Here is a 20436-nt window from a genome sequence, read left to right on the forward strand (position 1 = left end):
TGAGAATAATATCCTAACCAATTGGTTACAAAGTGATCACAGACCCAAACCCCTGGGTCTTAGGACAATAGAGAAATCAGTCAGGTTCTTAAAAGGATTTTATTTAAAAAGAAGTTAAAAATCACCTCTGTAAAATCAGGATAGAAAATAACTTTATGGGTAACAAAAGATTCAAAAACACAGCAGAACTTTCTCTAGGCTTAGTTTCAAAGTTACAAAAAAACAGGAATAAACCTCCCTCCAGCAAAGGAAAAATTCACAAGCAGAACAAAAGATAATCTAACACACCTTGCTTGGCTTTTACTTACAATTTTTGTAATATGAGAGACTTTTAGGATGGTTTATAGGAGAAGGAGTTTTCTGACCTGATGCTTCTCTGCTTCCCAAGAGAACACACAAAAACAAAGCCTTCCCCACCCCCCCCCACCTCCCCCGGCAAGATTTGAAAGTATCTTCTTTCCCCATTGGTCCCTTTGGTCAGGTGCCAACCAGGTTATTTGAGCTTCTTAACCCCTTACAGGTAAGGAGGAATTCTAGGCTACCCTTAGCTGTATGGTTATGACACTTGTAAATCACCAACTCATACAGAAGTTTGCATATACAATCCAGCACAAACGACAATTCAGTTGTTGCCTATATATATGCTAATCAGAAACAGCCACCCACACAACGTTCTTCTTCCACTTACCTGCTCAGATTTTTCCTGCTATGAGAACAATGATTATATGGTTGTGTAAAGGGGCACATGACAGGGATATATGTACATAAGCATATGTTACTGGATCAGGAGCATACACCAAGAAGAATGCTCTGACCCCCTAAGCATCATCTTACAGTGCCTTTTTTTTTTTTTTTTTTTTTTTTGCTTTTGAGAGAGTTGGATTGGCATAGTGAACTGCCATCCTGCACTACCTCTCCTGGATGCAGACTTTCTGACAGTAGCCAATGTCAGATTTTCCCTAAGGCGCGTAACAAAATAATGGACATAAAATGAAACCAGAACAAACATATAGGCCTAATAATACCAATATAATAGAATCTCTCATGTAACATTTCCAGACCAAAGCCCCAGTTGTAGCTTAGCTAGGGCTTGTGAAATGTACAGGTATAGACATTTTCCCCACAAGCCCACAGAATGGCTGGGGAGCCAGTCTGTGAAGGCTATTTCATCCCCTGGCTGAAATAGCTCTGTTCACCTTTAACATGTGTCTGCTGTAGGGCAGTACATTGCCCCATAAAAGGACTTCATACCACATAGAGGTGCATACTTCTGCACAATCCCAGTCGTCCTTTATGTGGTACAGCCATACCTGTTCTCCTGCCTTCAGGGAGGTGAGGCACTGGATTTGCCCCTAAGTGCATGGCCAATTTGTCAGAGTTGTACAGAATAAAAGCAGGGTGGAAATGTAATTGTGAGCGATGCAATGATGGTTCCAAAGATGCAATCTCACAATGCATTTATGTATTTTGAGGGGAGGGAGGGTTAGTATCAAGTAGCTTTAGAACTATTTTGCTATGTTTAAAGGGTGAGTGACTACACATAAGAACAAAGGAAACTTTAAAAGGGAGTCTGATGTGACAGGGGTTTTTACAAGGTGTGTTTACTCAGTACAATTAGAGTGCTCTGTAACAGTCAATATACGAGAAGGGGGATAAGTTGTTGTTTTTTTTGTTTTTTTAAAGTTTAGCAAATGTCTTGCATATGAGTGATCCCAATCAATTCAATAGGAGTTGTGTGAAGGTTAGAAAGCAGCTTAGACTAGCCAATAGATTGTTGACAATGAAAATATGAGATCATAACCAAACACTTTCAAACCAGTTTGCCCACCCCACATGCTTATTGATTCTTGGGAAAACCTCCACAGGAGAGCTACATATGCATGCCCCAAAGATAGGTAAAACTATTTTATATTACAAACATTCATTGCCAGAAGTTCAGCATTTATCTTTATTAGGCTTTTTTTTTAACTATTAAGTGGGGTTATAGTCATATGACTCTGTTTCACTACAGTGAAAATATTTCAGTTTAAGCTCCACGCAACACAAATAATTTAGGGGCAATAGTCAAATTCTAAAAGTCTTTTTTTTAGCACGTTGTGGTGAGAACATTAATCAGAACATTTGTTCTTTCCTACTCTTAACTGACAACATTTATCTTTCCAATTCACACAATGTTATGCTTTAGAACAGTGATTCTCAAACTGTGGTAACCTGTAATATTGGTGGTAAGTGGGCGCAGTCAGGTTGTATGAGATTTAGTTTAAAGTATACTACCACTGACTGAAATTCTGAAGGTGGTACACCGAATACAGTCTGAGAATCACTGCAACAAGTCTATATTTGGGATAAATGTGTATTGTTGCAGGGCTGTTCTTCCTAAAAAGTGTGAATTTAAGTTAAATTACTTCATTCTTGTTATTTCAAAATGAAAGAATTATTTCTATTATTTTCTTTTTTATTTATTCTTTCAGAAGCAGACACTCCATTAAGACGGATACTCTGACTAAAATCCCTCCAAAGGATATAGCATCCAGGGGAGGGAAGAAGGAAAAAGATCAGCAGACTTAGCCCATATGAGCCAACTCACTGCAATACTCTAGCATTGTCGTGTTTAGATTTTTGATATGTGTTATGTACTCAGGGTCGACATGTCCTAATCAAAGCTATCATAAAGTAAACTCTAACTCGGGCAGAATGACTTTGTGGGTGAAACTCTGGCTCTACTGAAGTCAATGGCAAAACTCCCATTGGCTTCAACAGGGTCAGAATTTCGCCTCATGTGAATTCTTCCTTACGGGATACACCCCTACTTATTTATAAGTTACAAATGAACCTCAAAAAGGGTCCAAGAACTGTCAAGGTGTGTGTAAAGGTTTGGGCCAGATCTGAGTTTGGGTCCATTCTTGGTTGCATTGGAGCAGGATTGGGCACTTGAATCTGTAAATTTATGTCCATCCCTGACAGTAACTCAATTGGAAACCATGTTAATTATACAGTAACTGAAGTTTCAATTAATACCAATTCCTGATAACGTGTCAATGTGTGTAAACTGTGTAAATAACCCTGTGTAATGTATTCAAACTCATACAGCATATATTGAGTCATGCTGAAGAGAACTATGCACTACTAGTGGTCTGAGCACAGGCCTGACAGTCCGCAGCTCCTGAGTTCTGATGCCTCCTCACACAATCACTTCCTTGTGCAAGCAATTTAACTTCTCTGCCTCAGCTTACTTATCTGTAATATATTCATATTTACCATGCAGGAAGGTTATCAGAATGGTCACTTAATATTATGAAAGCACTATACACTGGTATTACTCGGGCTGCTAGCATTAATTTGTCTCGTTGTAGTGCCCATGGCAAAGACCATACATTAAAAATAGAGCTTTCAGTTCCCTGTGCTGTGCTGTGCTGTGCTGCTGTGGAAAAACAACTTTTCAAGTTACTTTAGTAGCAAGTGCTAAATATTATTATTTAGTAGCAGTAGTACTATTAGAAAGAAAGTTTGTTTCATACATATTTTCTATACATTCATGCCAGACAAGTTCTTAGATATGAAAATGTTTCTATTTAAACTGGTCACAGAAACATTAAACAATATACACATCACAATAATTAACTTTAAAACCAGTTTGGTGCAGTTTTTTTCTCTTTAGGCAAAGGAACTGATATGGTGGATTCTGATACACTTTTCTGTTTGTCCTTTTAGGATCCTAGATGAAATATTTTACTATCCCAGCACTCACTATAGTTGTTTTTCCTCATTAACTTCTGCTTTCATATATATGTCTGTAAAATAAACTTGATTTGTCTTATGTTTTCATATAAAATCAATGTATTCAGATCTTTGCTGCTGTTATTTGAAGTAAGAAAAAAGAGCAGAGACAGAAAATTTAAAATATAGTACTCGGTATTTATGCAACATTACATTTTCTATATCCTGTAAAATGAATCGAATGATTATATACAAACAAAGCAGCCCTTATTCTCTTTCAAGTGATGACTTCACTAAAAATCTCATCAAGGTTCTTATTCTGTGCAGGAAAGAAATGGGAAAGTAAAGAAATCCATCACAGAAAAAGCCACATAAATGTGCATTGCAAGGCAAGCCTTAGCAGTCCAAAGACAGTCTGCAAGCAGTGAGCTGAGAAAAACTAGCATCTACAACTATGGAAAAAAGTTTCCCACCTTTAATCATTCATTCCTCCATATGCTGTTGTTTCAACTGAAAACTTATGTCAAAATCATGTTTCATTTCTAAAACCTAAACTATTGTACATACCTTCATTCAAGCAGCCACACCTCCTACTTCATAAGTCCACTATAGTATTTGTGAACTATATATTGTCTGCTCAGTACATATCCTGTACACTTTATGGATGTAATCTGCATGTCTTGCCATAAGCAAGCTGATGATAAAATAAAATCAACTACAGAGCTATCCAAAATACTTGTCCCTAATAGTAAAAATAATGAAATAACTATCGAAAGGATGGATTTATATCTTCAGATGCTGCTAGGGGCAAAGCATGTTCATCAGAATTTTGCAGAAAAAATCTGGATAGTTGCCTGTTGCTTAGATGAAGAACATTCACTGCATATTTGTTCCTCCCACAGACCCCAAGGATGCAAATGGGTATTATGCATATTGTATCATTTTCGACTATATTCTAACCCAGAGATATGAATAGAATGCCGTTCATTACACAGAGAAGAAAGGGGCCTGGAGTAGTTACACAACTCAGAATACTGAATTTTCAGATTCTTCTTGTTGCAATAAAGAATAAAGAGGGACATTTTCTAGAAAAACTGCTCCACATGCCAGGGAGGAGATCAAGAAGTGATGGGGATGAAGAGGAGAACATAAGCAATTAAATCAGTAGATAGAATAGCAGCTTGTAATTAAAGATGAAGCAAAATATGAAACTTGAATCCTAACCCCTTCAAAATTTTCAGAAAATGGGTTTAAACTTGAATCTCCAGGTCCGAACTCACCTCTCAGTTTATGGTTCTGGTCTGGTTATGCAACCCAAAGATTTTGGTTCTAAATCCCACACAAACTGCTGACTCCGCAGAGCGTCTGATCCAAAGCACACTGAAGTCAATGGGATTTGAATCAGGCTCAGTATTTCCCCCATGAAACATCAAGTCACCTTTTATTTCACAGCAAATCTCATGAGATTTTCACCAATGAGGGTAAAAATATTGCAATAACTGTTCACAAGATTTCAGTGCTGACTAGTCCAAACCCACATTTTAGCCCTGATTCAGCTATGAACCTGAACCTAATCTCAACACCACCTTCCTGGCCCATCTTTAATTATCATTTTTGTGTTACACATGGGATTGTTTCTTTTCTGCTTTCAGACTTTGTGTGTTGTCTATAAACAGTTACTGGTGGCTTTTCAGCACTTACCTTTTTCATTGCCATTTGCATATTGTGGAGGCTTGTTTTTGTCAATGCTGTTAAAGCTCTGACTTCTCCGATTTAAATTAGAAGCTCCCTGGACCTTGGTACTGCTGCCTGCAGCGGGCACCCTTGAGGGCCCTGGAAGCCTAGAATAGTATAATCAGAAATTACTTTGCTGTACAAGATGCAAAGACATCAAACACACACTTTGTCAAGTATCAGACCAAAGTATGGAACCAGTAAAATGAATAACAATGATTTCACATAATGACAAAGAATGACAGGAATCAAGTTAGTTAGATTCAGCAGGATCAATGAAAATAACAGTTAATCCTAACACACACAAAAGGGAAAAAGATGTTTTATAGCATCACAGGAAACAAGGATGCTTTGCATTTGCCATTAACATTGCTAAAACAGATTCACCCACATATATTATTACAGTGTAATATTTTATTTAAATATATCACAAGTCTGTTTTCTGGAGTAAATACGGTAAAATTGACTAGAGAACATAACAATAAAATATTTTGAAGAAATACCCCAAATTCTCTAAATCTGGTAAATACTCTAGTTAATTGCATTTATAGCACAATAACTAGACTTTTACTAAGCCACTTCACTCAAATACATTTTGAATAGCTATTGGCTTGTAGCTCTAACTATATTTCAAATTGGTCTGCATATTTATCTCAAATGCAGAATGTTGAAAATAAATATGCTAAGGTAGATATTGCAGATGTATGTATACCCTATGGAAGAATATAATGCAGACTATGCAGTTCATTTGTTACTATTTGCTGCCACCATCTGAGCCTTACTGTGTAGTAGTGTTATGAAAAAATTAGGAGCCATTGTCTGTAGTATGTATAAACGATCATTGTATTTTGCTTGATTCAATTCTCTGACATAAGATTATTTAATACAAGTCTGCTTCAAATTTCCTCCATCACCACTGCAAATATACCCCCCCCCTTTTTTTATACAACACATAATAAAATACTCAGATCATCAACAGACTTTTGCAATAGGGATATAATACCCATATTCTGTTACTGATGGACTATGCAAATGTGATGAGTAATTTCAAAGACTTTGCTAACAACAGCGTGAATTATTGTAGAGTTCTCAAATGATACTAGTGTCATCATATGATGCATCATGAAAGGGCAATAGCGGGACAGAGGAAAGAAATTAAAGGACTCCAAAATGTTAGATTTTTATAAATGTTTTGCTTAACACATTGGTACATCAAAAATGTTGAAATCATTTTAGTTTCATTAGATAACACATATAAAGAGCCCCACATTCTGTTACATTACTGATTTAAGCCTCAGAGAGCTAATCCATTCATTATTTTTATGGCTCATTCTGGCTGCCAGCCTGCCCCACTAGTCTCTGTGCTGAGACCAGAGCAGACTGTCTCTACAGCTGTATGCATTCTAACCTTTAGCATGACCCATGAATTCTAGTGATCTTCTGTTCCCTGAAGAATGCACTAAAACAAACTTAAAAATCCATTTGCTCTTTCTCATTTCCCTAATTTGACAGGCAGTCAGAGCCCTGAGATCGTTTGTCAAAGGTAATGAGAAAAAAAAAGCAATGAGAAGTCATGTGCAACACTGGAAATTCATCTGTTCTATTAAAATGTAAAGTACTTAAGTGTATATTTTACATGCCAGAATCCTCGAACTTGCAGCCGTAAGCACATTATACATGAGGTAACTTGCTCTACATACTTTCCAATTTACTTCATTTACGGTCATTAATTGAACTCAGTTTACAAACTGCCCTTGCAGAATCATTTTAAGCAACCAAGGAAATGCAAAGTAGGAAGTAACAGATAAGGGACAAGTCACATACCTCTGATCAGGGCCTTGGCAACACTGTCATAGATTTAAAGTATTAGACAATAAAAACTGTTAGCCTACACATGCTGAATGGTGGACAAGACAGTAGTGTCAGTAGTAAATGAGACTGAAGACCTATGATCACAGGCATAAAGCAACTACACGCTGGTATGGCTCATTGCAAGCTATCACCAGTCACTCAGATTGTATTAGTGCACCACATTATGAAATGCAAGCTTTATTGTGGATTACATTATTTATAGTTCATTGTTCTCAGCAATGAACTGTACAGCAAACAGTGTGATTAATAAAGGCATTGCTTATCATAAACACAAACTTACAACAGCAAGAGGGACTTGAATTCTTTTCTTCTAAAAATCTGTTTGTGGATTTTAGTGCTCATGAAAGTGAAAGATTAGTAGCACTGGCTAGAGCAGACAACAGGACAGGCAGGGAAAGTGTGAGCTTCTGCACACAGCTCTGTCAAGTACACTTCAAGCTTTAGCTGAGGCCCTTTGTGTCTCCAAATCCAAGTATCTCATGAAGAGGGGCTTTACCTGTGCTATTCCAGGGACAGTAGACACAGTCCGTAACTGTTTGTCTGCTACATCTTTGCTCCTCTGCTCCTGACATCCAGGAATTTAGGGTTGCCAACCCCCCTAGATTGTCCTGGAGTCTCCAGGAACTAAAGATTAATCTTTAATTATAGACTATGTCATGTGCTGAGACCTCCAGGAATACATCCCACCAAAATAGACAACCCTCCATGAACGAGACTTGTGTGATGATTTTGGATGTGGACACAGGAGCTTTGGATGGACTTCCAAATTCATTTTCACTTGTGACTCAAGTAAGAAGTTGAGTCAAAAGCTTTACTAAATCCCTAAGCCTTCTAACCCCTCAAATCTGATATTTTACATGCAGGATACAAAGATGCAGGACATATAACAATCAGAAATATGGCTAATGGTATTGTACAAATTTGCTTTTGCCAGTCAGGTGCAAGGCTTTCCCATGACAAAGCTCTGTGGTACAAAATTTGCATGATTACACATTGCAATGTTTACTTATGTCCAAAGAATAAAATACCAATGGGCACTGACTCAGTTGAGTATCACTAATAAGCAATAAATGAGAGATATTAACTGACCTAGAAGTCTTTTTTTGACTGGTTGCAATTCCACTGTGATTAGACTGAGTTGCATATCTGGCTCTCAGACTGTATGAGAAGAAACAGAGAAATTGAATTAAAGAATTTTTGAACACATATAGAAAGCACACACTTACCAGCAAACTATGAGTTAATGTAATGCAAGCTGAACATGTACAGAAAACCCAAATTAATCAGCAAAGAATGAATTAATGTGCAGGATATGAGTAATGCAATGTACAGATTATGAAATAATGGACGGCACCGTAATTTGCCTCACTTAGAAAAACATATTAACGTTTAGATATAGACAGTTTGGGAAAAAATTCAGAATGCCCAAGTTTCAGCACTGGTAGTGTAATCTGCAGCTTCAAAATTTGTGTTTGTGTTTTTGCGTCTTCAAAAAGAACTGCAGGCAAATATGTAAGTACTTTTGCCTCCAGCTACCTGATCTGTATCTGCAATTAGGTAGCTAGAGGAGAACAAATATTCCAATTTGCAGCTACATACCCAGTGTGGACACAAAATGCAGATATAAATTGAACCCACCAAAGGAAAGGCAACTGAAGAAGTGGGTTTTTTACCCACAAAAGTTTATGCCTAAATAAATTTGTTAGTCTTTAAGGTGCCACTGGACTCCTTGTTTTTGTGGACACAGACTAACATGGCTACCCCTCTGATACTTGACACCAAAGGAAAGATACCCTGCTGATAAATGTAGCCATATAGAAGTGTCCACTGATGTTTTCTGTCATTATCACTCAAGCTAATTGTAACAAAGTGCATTGCTCAGACAGATGCTTTAATAGGCGACTCCTGCTATTTATTTAGGTTTCCTGTCACATTCCATAAGGAGTCGCATCTTAGCCTCTTTCAGCATGCAGAGGGCATTTCTGCAATACAAGACATGTCCGTGCTAGGGGGTTACTACAACAGAACCCTGTTGGAAGGCCAGACATGTGTCCCATCAAGCAGGAGACGCCTGGTGCTGAATCTCTGTTGCCTTACGGCCAGTTTATGCCACTCCCTAGTGAAGTGTGGCTCTATACGACCGGGTCTCCCAGCAATTTGCATGAGGGGTTTGTCTGACACATGGCTATGGGGAGGAGCTGCAGCCGATATACTCTAGCTATTATGGCTGATACAATGTAGAGCAGCCGTCAGGTCTTAGAGCCCCAGATCATGGGGAGGCAAAAAGGTGATTTTAATCATAGGTCAGGTGAAATGGGAAATCAGAGCCTTAGGGCTTTTGAGGATGTGGGAGGAAACCAAGTAAAATGCAAGCTCCATTTTGATTGGTTTGGCGTAAACCCAGCAACTCCCACACTTTATATTTTTAAATCACTGCAGTAATAGCAGCAGCAGCAGCCACCACCTCTGGCCCTCAGGCCCTGTATAATAGGCTAGCACTATTTGCCAGAAACACCTATCCCTGCTAGGAGGTATTGATTCTGGTAGGAAAAAGTTAAGTGGTTTCTGCTGATGCACTAAGTTAGGCAGCGTATTAGTCTTGCTGAATATAGTGACTGAAAATAGTGAATACAGTGTAACAGTGACAGCTCAGCATGATGATCCCTTCATTTGACCTGCTAGGATGACAAAGAGGTGGGTGGGAGACCTTTTCCAACTGTGAGATATTAAGGCAGAGAATTATTCTTAAATATTCAGCCGCTAGTAAAAACAAGATACTTTGGTTCCCTTTGAGCTTCAAGTGCCCAGACTGTTATTGAGATAGTGGGAACCGAACTTTGTGTTTATTGTTGCTAATTTCCGTGTTAATAAATACAACCCCAGTAAGGGATCACAGTATGGCCTCTAAATATATGTGAACTGTGTCTGCAGGTTGGAAATGGCCCCTGCTCACACACGGTTTGAAAGATATAAGAGTATACGAGTCCTAACACTGGGGTGTGGAACCACCCAAAGAGACAGCAGTGCCACGGCCCTTTGGAATAGACAGGTTGTATAACCTCAGAACAGTGACAATTCATGGTTTGAAATGACAGCATCTCCTCTGGGATTTAAAATAGTAATTAGCCCATGTTCTATATATATGGGCGCACACACATTCCATACTATTTTATATCTTCTATTACAGTATTGTATTATTTTATCATCTATCGCAATTTCACAATAACATGCTGGGCACTTGAAGCCCAAAAGCAACTGCAACTTCTCCTTTTTACTTCAGAGGCTGAATATTTAAGACTAATTCTCTGCCTTAATAGCTCACCCTTTGAGGTCTCCCACACACCTGGCAGGTCACATGACGGCATCATAATGCTGAAGTGTCACTTTTACACTGTTGGGAAGGCACACTAATAGAAATTAGTGAAAATTATGATGTGTTACAAAATTCTGGAGAGTAACTCCTGAGTGTAAGACAAAATGATGTAAGTACAATTAACACAGACAGTGATTTTTAAAGCAAAGTGAATAGGATGCATCTCAGGCAGTGCCTGAAAGCTGTGAATGCCATGTACAGCGATGCTCTACGGTAGCTTTTTGACCTAGAAGAACAATAATTTTCCAAGGCAGCTGAAAAGATCAGACAACTATGACTTCTCCGTGTTCTTGAGGTGTTGGTGTGCCAGTCTGCAGGTACAGAGGGTGTCGTTTCCATTAAATGAAGACAAAATGCAGAGGGATATTCAACTGAAAATGCTTGCTAGCGAAGTATCTCTCTGTTTCCATCTAACCCCTTCCAAGTTCAGGGAGCTTCTGTCTTGAGACTGCTTTCAAATCTCCAAAATCTATTAAAAAGCATTTCAGTCCCTCTTCTTCTGAAAACTGAATTCATTTTCCAAAGATATGTAAAATAAGTGTGGGGGGAGGAGGAAGAGAGAAAAGGGCTGTAACCAGTAAATACAATGGGTTCATCAAGTCCCTAATTACTTTTGGTTTATGTCTCTTGGTTAGCAGTAGACGATGATGGACCGATTAGCTTCTTGCACAGCTACCTTTTCCAAAACTGCTTGCCCCATACTGACAAATGTGACCATAGGCACTGGAACTACAGGTGCTGGGCGTGCTGCACGCTTTGAAGTAGGAATAACAACCCAAATACATCACATTCAGCACCCCCACTTTAAAAATTGCTCCAGAACCACTGGATGTGACCTTCAACACATCAAAAGTCTAGCATTCTTCCAAGAATTATACTACCTTTTAAAAAGAAAATATTGCCAATACTACCGATTGCCTATAGACATAATTTAGCAGTCAGAAAAAAAATGAAGTTTTGCAACACATACAGTGCAGGCTCACGCTCATATTTGAATGTATTATTATGTGTTAGTCTAAAGTGCATTGAAACTTGGGGTTGTAACTGCTGCTTATCTAAGATAATTATAAGATGCCATTAAGTTCCTTACTGGTACCTGATTGCTGAAACCATAGGGGCTTTCAACCAAAATACAGGCACATGTCACAGCCAAAAAAGAATGCACATCAGGCCAGTCAGGTATATGAACTATGTGGGAGGAGGGGTTTCACTGGGTATTGCAGTATTTGTAGTAGAGAAGTGTGTGTGTATGTGTGTGTGTGAGTGAGAAAGAAAGAAAGAAAGAAAGAAAGAAAGAAAGAAAGAAAGAAAGAAAGAAGCATTGGGAACGTGGTCCCAAGAAAAGCAAATGACTTGTCCATAGTTGAAAGTTAACGTGGATTAAGGTAGAGTGTAAATTTAAAGCACAGTAGCTGTTCCTGACCACACTCTTATTCCAGAACAAGAGTGCCTTATTCCTGTTTAGCTCCTACACATGGGAACAGCTCTATTTGTACACAAGCTCTCGAAGAGGGATCTTGTGGGCTAAGTGCTGACTGGAAAAGGGGCTCGGAACTGTGAGTAAAAACACAGCCTCTTGTTTGATTCCTGCTATGTTCCAGGAAACAGGACATTGTACACACTTTGTAAATAGACAAGGGCTGCATCAAAAAACTACCTGACTCCACCATTAACTTTTCCTCCTAACTGGAACGACCCACAAGACCCTGCATTTTTGGCTAACTGCTCCCATCAAAACTGGTTGTAACAGTTACAAAAATGGCCCAGTCAATGCAGCCTAACAGATAGGCACAGGACCAAGCAGGGCCACCGGGGAGGGGGGGAAGTGGGGCAATTTGCCCCAGGCCCCCATGAGAATATAGTATTCTACAGTATTCCAACTTTTTTTTTTTATGGAAGGGCCAGTAGCATAGCCAGGTGGAGCAAGCAGGGGGAACGATCACAAAAAAGGCACCACCTGCTGCGGGGCTTTTACTCACCCGGTGGCACTTTTACTGAGGGAGCGGCGCGCCGGGTCTTGAGCGGCGGGTCCTTTAGTGCCGCCGAAGACCCAGAGTGAGTGAAGGACCCGCCGCCAAAATGCCGCTGAAGACGGGTGAGTAAAAATGTAAAAGGCGCTTAATTAATTAAAGGGCCCCCAAAATTGCTTTGCCCCGGCCCCCTGAATCCTCTGGGCGGCCCTCGGACCGAGGGCAGCCGTGCTGCATTGCATCATTAGGAAATTCCTGTTTGAAAAAGGCAAGAAAGAGTCTGATCCAAAGCCCTTTGAAATCAGCTGGATTCTTTCCATTGACTTCAGTGGACTTTGGATCAGCCGTAACATTTTTTTTCTCTTGCAACTTAAGGACGCATAGACTGCTAACCTAGTCGCAACAATCCCAATGAAATGGTAAAAATGGCTCGTTTCTGTTGTTGATCTTTAGGCCCGAGAGGGTGCAAACAATGAAAGAAAACTGAATAGGTCAGCTGCAAGCAGGGCAATGGGCTTTAGAAACTGCTCCTAGCAGGTGCATGAAAACCCTCAAAAGTTTCCATAAGTTACAATGCTAAAGATTCTTCGATGCCTGTTCACCAAAGGCTGGTTAATTCAGAGGACGAGGGGGGATCAGAATTTTAATTTTACCAGAGCAAACTGAGAAAGAATGAGGAAAGTGTAATGAACTCATCAGTTCAAATGACCATCTGTGAAGAGTGAGGGTGAAGGGCAGACAATGAATTAATGGCAGACTTTGGAGTCAACTGCAGGGAAATCAGTCTGCTTACTCCCTTGCCTGCAGACAAACAGCATAAGAACATTAATGGCTGAGTGGTACAGGAAGGAAGGAATGAGAAGGAGGAAGCGCCATGAAATTGTATACAGCACATAAAACTGAGGGATAGAGCTCATCGGAAGCTGGATACACAGCATGAGTCAAATTGACAGTACTTTAAACCCCAGCTTCAATGGAAACCCATGTAATGACTCCCTATATCCTTTGCTATTTATTAAAAACAGAGTCTTTCTAGCAGCTGTTACTATATAGTGTGATGGTAGTGTGCCAGTCCATCTGTAATGTATAGGATGTCCTGTAGGTTGTAATTCCGAAAATATCAGTCATGTGATTTGTTAAAATTGCTGGACACTTTAATTCTGGTTAGAGAGAGAAAAAAATCAAGAACAAAACAAAAGCAAAAAGCAAACAAAAACAGAAATAAAAGGTTTTCTTATGGGATCAAAATCATTTTACCCTACTGAGTACCTGAATTTGACATGACAAGGTACAGTCATACCACGTTGGTGGGGTGAGTACGCACTACAGCCGGATGGGAATTTTCTGTCAAAATGATATTCAGGTAGGTTTTTTTTTTTTTTTTTCTTTTCACAAAATCAAAAAAATTTCTGCCAGAAAATTTCGATTTTCCCTAAACTTCCTGGCACCTCAGCAGCCTGCCTGGAAGGGAGCTAGCAACCTGGGGTTTCAAACTTCATGATTTCCTGTGCTCCTCACTTCCCCACCTACCTCAGGCATTTTTTGCTTCCCTCTTATTTTTTCTGCTTTCTCCACATTGACTTCCTTCTTGCAAAACAGAGTGACTTCAGATATACATAGATCATTCAAAATAGGGACTGTGCCTTTGTATATGTTTGTACAGCACAATGGGGCCTTAATACTGATTGGGGCCTGTGAGCACTACCACAAAGTAAATGTTTAATAACAATTAAATGAAATGAGAACCCTTAAAGACACAAGAAAGGATGTTAATAAAATAATGAAAAGAAAAAAATTACTAAAAACTGCCAACCAACAATAACTTAGCAATTTTAGTTAAATTGGTATATAAGTACTTTTAGGTACCTCAAACACCTTTTTTTAAAAAATAATATTTTTTCCACACAAAGCACCCAATTAAATAACAATGTGCTCTGTCAGACTGGGATTGCAGCCATACAGCAATATGTATATATACATACATTTCCACATTCACCTCTGATTGACTCTGTCTTAGTTCCACTAAGGACCCAGTAACAGAATGAGTCTATCTCAGAGTACCTATGTTAATTCTTGTCTTAAAGTTGCAAAAGAAGCAGATGTATAATGAATCTTTCGTACCAGATGGCAGGGAGCTACATAGCATTTAGTTCTTGCTCCCTCTTATTTCTATCTGACTTCTTTTGGATCCTTTGATACCATTCTGGATAAAACAAATTTGTTTGCAGATGCTAAAATAAGATTGAGGTTTTTAGGGCCCCAATTCCTCAAAACAGTTAAACATGCTCCTAAAACCATCCCTATTCAGCAAATGTGCAAGTGTTTTGTTGTATGAGGATGGACTGGCGAATTGGTGCCTAAAATGAGTCATACCATAAAAAGAAATTAATAAAACTCCTATCATAATTTTTGGCATGTTCTCATGTTGCAGAGTGTTTTTATTAAGCAGGACAAAACACAGACCACTATATAAGCTATCTTTCTAAACAGCTTGTCTATCTCTTATAAATGTGGTATATCTCATACTTAAGTATATTAAACATTCATGTTTTTTATTTCTATCTTAATCTCTTTTGCCTGGGCACTAATTGATAAAAACAACAACATGTAATTCTTTGATGCTGGAAGTAGGATTTTTTTTTTCTTTTCTCCATGAATAGAGAATCTGATCTCATACACAAGAGTTCCAAAACACAGAGAGAAACAGAGAGCCACTCAAGGAAAAATTCATGTATTTTTAAGGGTTCTGTTTCTTCTAATTGCAAATGCAATAAAGGCCTGATCCAAAGCCTCAATGGAATCAATGGAAAGATTCTCTTTGACTTCAATCGGCTTTGGATCAGGCCCCAGGAGGAATAAATTGTGGCCAAAGGCACATAAGCAATATTGAGTAAAAAGTAATCAACGGTGAGAATAAGGCATGTGCCAGGTAGAATTAAATATTTAAAAGATTACAGAATGGAGTTAATTTTTATTTAAATTGTGAGGACAGATAGTGAAGAAACTATTATAGTTACAGTTTGAAATGCAAAAAGAACAAGACGACAATGAAGGAGACATTATGGTTCTTAAACAGATGGTGAGGATAATTTATTGACATGAGAAATCAGTGCTATGGATTGAAATGAATTATTTTTCCCAGGTTTTCAGAGGACAATGTGGTGATATGCACCAGATATATCTCAGGGGAGGAGGAAGAACTCCTGATGACTATAAACATTACACCAGGGCAGATAATAGGAGATTAGAGATTGACAGAATTTCCAGGATCCCTCTCCCAAGTCTGAATGAAGAGCCAAAAGAGATGGGGAACCTTTGAAAGATGGGGTAGAGAAAAGCTTAAATTTAAAACAATTGGGGAAAAAATTATAGGTTTTTTTCTACTGTTATTGTCCTGTTTTTGTTTTTTTTTTTTCATTTACCAAACACCAATATTGGTTCCTCTGTTTCTTGTGAGGATGAAAATGATATGAACGTATTATGACAGGGGTTTGTGTGGGGAATTATTTACTGCTACTGCCATGCTTTTGTTTTGTATGAATAAACAGAAGATTACTAAAAGGTTCAGTCTGTCATCTTTAAGAACCAGTACATTTTCCTTAAACCAAACAAAGAAAAATAGTATTTTAAATATTTATTTGCCTTTGTGACAGGGTGCTGGGCAAAGGGTTACTGATTTATCCCTCTGTCATGCCAGCTCCCATTTAGGGAATACATTATTGCTGGCTGGAGGTAACCTGGCCCTAACTGGGGAAGCAGAGACAGCTGCTGCCTAATTAGCCCGGGGTCAGGGAAGCCAGGGAGAAGCAGAAAGAAAGAGAAAATGCAGGGAAAGGAAGCTGGAAGGTAGCTCTTCCCTCCTGCCTGCGACGGTGAAGGGTCAACTGTATATGGTAAAACGGTGGTGGGGAAAAAATCTGTGAATAAACTGTGCCAGTAGTTACTAACTCCACGGTCTCAGAGTGACTTTGTGGGCTTAGCAGAGGCAGGAGCCAAGGGGGCCCTGCCAGTCTCTGCTACACCTATCATCACAGATGTAGTCCTAAATGTCCCCTTTGGGAGAAGGTTCAAATTTGCCTTTGAAAGGGGCCTCCAAAAAAAGAAAAAGGTGTAAGCACAAATTCGTATTTGAATGCACAACTGTCTGATTTGTATGCACAATTGCTGGATTTTGAAGCACATGGATGGGTGTTTTTGCAAATACTACTGCTGCATTTTCAAAGGCCATTTGAAAATGTGGTCCTTAACATCAGAACAGATATTTTAAAGAAAAATTTAAAATTATTGCTTATGAAGCTGTTATTCAGGTAACATTAACATGAATGAAGTATAACGTAAGGCAGGTGATATACACTTTTACATATATTGCTTTTTTAATTACTTCAAAGTGAACTCTGGCCAGAAACACACTTACTATTTTAGTAATTTCCTGCACAAACTTTCAGTCAATGCAAAATGTGCAAATTCAGTTGGTAGTTATGTGAAGTAAACAAACAGAAGCTAGACCACCATCTTCTGCTGACTTATATGGGATTTGAACCCACAGGTGCAGGAAGTGGACTGAAAGGCTAATAGAGAAAATCACTATTTCAATTTATAAAACCCATCTGCATTACATATAGCATATTTGCTTAAATAAACAACTAGTCATCAGAGCTAGTATCTATTTTAGTGGATTGGGTTTCAATAGAACAACATGAAAGAATGCCTAGCTTACTCTCTAGACTCCCTTGCCATTAATTAACAAATACAATACCAATATCAAAATAGCAAGCACATTTCACCTCCCAACAAACCAACCACTTTTCAGCAAATAGGTTACAAATAAACATCTCACAACCCTCATTTTCCCCACCCAAAATCTAACTCCAGTCGCCTCAAACATCTTTAAATGCCTGCTGAAATTGATTGGCCATTGCAGCATGCCTGAAAGATCAACCAATCTGGATGAATGGGAGGAGTGAATTCCAAAGATGGGGAGGCCCACACAGAGAGTCAATCCCAGCAGCTCCCTATTTTAACTACCAAAACAACTCCAGCCCAAATGCCTTCACTGATCTCAAATGCAGCAGGGTGGAATAGGAAGAGAGCTGGTCTCCCAGATAGGAAGGTCTCAGAACAACTGGGGCTTTACGAGTAAAAACAACATCTTAAGGTCAAGGAGGAAGTCAACAAGCAGCTAGCGCAGATCCTAGGGTTAGGGATAGAGCATCATGTGCTCACAAAGAGATGCACCACTTATTAAACACTCTACTACATTCTGCATGGCCTTCCAAATGGATTTAACTATATACAGTATATATTAACATTACTAAGACAACCGTTACTTTTGGGTAGATTGTAATAGCCTTTACTCAAGTAACAAAGAGGAGAGAGAGGGAATAATGTCCCCGCCTTATGCGTCTGCTCACATCTGCTTATATACGGACACTGGTTGTAGGGGGGAGAGCAGGAGCTACACAGCTGATACTCCCAATGAGATCATGTTGGCAGGGAGGGGACAGAGAAAGAGAAGAGCCTTGGCTCTGCCCTTACCAGAGTGGGTAATCGGACACAGGACGGGCGGAGGGAAATTGTGACTCACTGTGTCACAATTAATTCTTTGGTTTACTCGTGCGGTGGTGCAGTGATGTAACGCCACTCACTCCGAGCAGACTGTAAAGATACAGCTAGCCCTATAAAAACAATGAAGTCAATGCCTTTACTCTGAATTTACTGTGGTGTAACTGAGACTAGAATCTGGCTTTTCATATTTTGATTTGGGGCCGTTTACATTCATAATCGCAGGCATTACATTAATATTTGTGTACCTAGCATAGTATAGGATACAATAAGTTGTGAATGCAACATGCTTCATTTTTCCTCTACTACTTCTGAGAAAGAAGCAAAATGAAACTCAGTTCAGTGTATTGGCTATACATGTAACTGCTTACAAAGATCAGCCACCTAACTTTGTTTATGCTCCTAAAAAAACAGGGTGTTCCTTTAATATAACGAATTAACAAAATCCATCTGGATCTCAAGCTGCGCACATCATTCCTGTATGTGATAAAATAGTTTGTCCATCTTTTGGAATTTTGCTGACAGCTCACTGAAACCAGCTACTGCCTAATCCATAAATGAGAAAGAACTTTTGCTTTCATCCACATGTGTTTTATTTTAGTATCTGGGTGGTTGGAAGATCAACACTATGGCAAGTTTAAATGTATTGCTGTGATAATGGAATCCACTAGCAAAATGTGGTGTAAAAAAATATAATGGAACCATTGTTGTCATGTATCTGTACTGACATATATAAATAAGGCCACCAGCACCATGATATTTTTTTATTGCCAAAGCTCAAAGCAACAACAGAATCATAACTAAATCATGAGACACCTATCTAAGATACTGTAGCAGCAAAGTCTCATCGTTAGTCATGCAGGAACGCAGGAAACTTTGAGATGGAAGGAGGTCAGAAAACCAATCTAAGTCTATTATTTCCACTGAGTTACTGCTTATTACTGACCACATATTTTTCCTTTAAGTAGGTGTCTAAATCATTTTTAGTATTGTTCACATTTAGTGGCATTGCTATCTTTAATATTTTTTCCATAAATTGACTATTCTTTGGATAATGACACTTCTCTTACTGTAAATTCCTTTAACTCTCTCCATTCTCAGCCCAAGACATTGCCTCCTTAATCTGAAACTTGAAACTTAACTGCTGCCTCCAGAAGTCTATAGGCCAAATGATATTCATTTGGGGGGGCACAATCCTTCCCTATTGATGCAGGTCTGACTCCTATGGTTTGGAGTTTGGCTTGAACTGGTTTTACAGGATTGGACACATTATCTCCTCTCTCAGAGCAAACCTTATCCTGCCACCCCTTTAACATTCTGACTGCAAGCATGTACTGGAACTTTTGCTTCTCCACAATAATCTTACTTAAAAGGGGACTGTAATGATTGCAAATGCAGCCTCGTTGGTTCTCTATGAAGTACAATTTTTGTTGATTCAGATCCATTTTAGTACCTGGTTCTATCAGACTCTTACTTCTTTTTCTGCTGCTGCTAAAGAGCCCAAACTTTCTCCCATTGAAGTTGATAGCAAAACTCCTTTGACTTCAATGGGATCAGGAGTGGATTCAAGCCCAGTGACAATCATAGAAAGGCCTGAACCAAAACCCCAGATCCAAACACAATCAACTTTGAAATCTGGATCAAACCTGCATTTTGTATTTTGAGCCTCTCTTTTACATTCCTACTGTGAAATCCTAGCCTCACTGACCCCAGCAGCAAAATTCCCAATGGCTTCAATGGGGTTAGGATTTTACCCACTGTTATACTTTGACCATGTTCAGTGTGACTTATTGATGGTATCTTCCCTTTCCACATTTATAACTGTTTCACCGGAGGCCTGTATTTCGAAGTGGAAATGATGACATCCATAATTTCATAATTTTCACTGATGAAGGAAATAAAACAGCAAAGCAAACATTAATCAAATAGAAGCTACTGGTTGCTGAAATAAAGATGGAGGATCCTGACTTTTGGCCAATACTTTCATAATCTAGACTATATTTATCTCTATAGCAGTAGACTATCTACAAAGAGTTAACTTTTCAAAGTGCTTCACTGAAACACAAGTAATAAAACTAAATACTTTCTTTCATCTCAGGCTAAATCAAGATGAATCTAGGCAATCGTCTTATCATATTTGACTGCCACAAAATGAATTTTCTCACCAACCTGTGGTCTCTACTACACTTCTGTTATGTCACTTTGAAA

At 38.8% G+C, this 20436-nt stretch overlaps 1 protein-coding gene across 2 annotated transcripts in view; it reads right to left on the minus strand.

The window, feature by feature from the left end:
• Positions 1-20436, minus strand: part of NAV3 (neuron navigator 3) — a 358104-nt gene that overhangs the window by 191086 nt on the left and 146582 nt on the right. For both annotated transcript variants that reach the window (XM_077832689.1, XM_077832681.1), the window contains exons 6-7: positions 8413-8481; positions 5419-5558 (exon numbers count right to left, since the gene is read on the minus strand). In XM_077832689.1, coding sequence (XP_077688815.1) covers positions 5419-5558; positions 8413-8481 — 209 coding nt within the window. The remainder of the gene's footprint in view (positions 1-5418; positions 5559-8412; positions 8482-20436) is intronic.

Source organism: Eretmochelys imbricata, chromosome 1 (genome assembly GCF_965152235.1).
Source record: "Eretmochelys imbricata isolate rEreImb1 chromosome 1, rEreImb1.hap1, whole genome shotgun sequence".
Taxonomy (NCBI): Eukaryota; Metazoa; Chordata; order Testudines; family Cheloniidae; genus Eretmochelys; species Eretmochelys imbricata.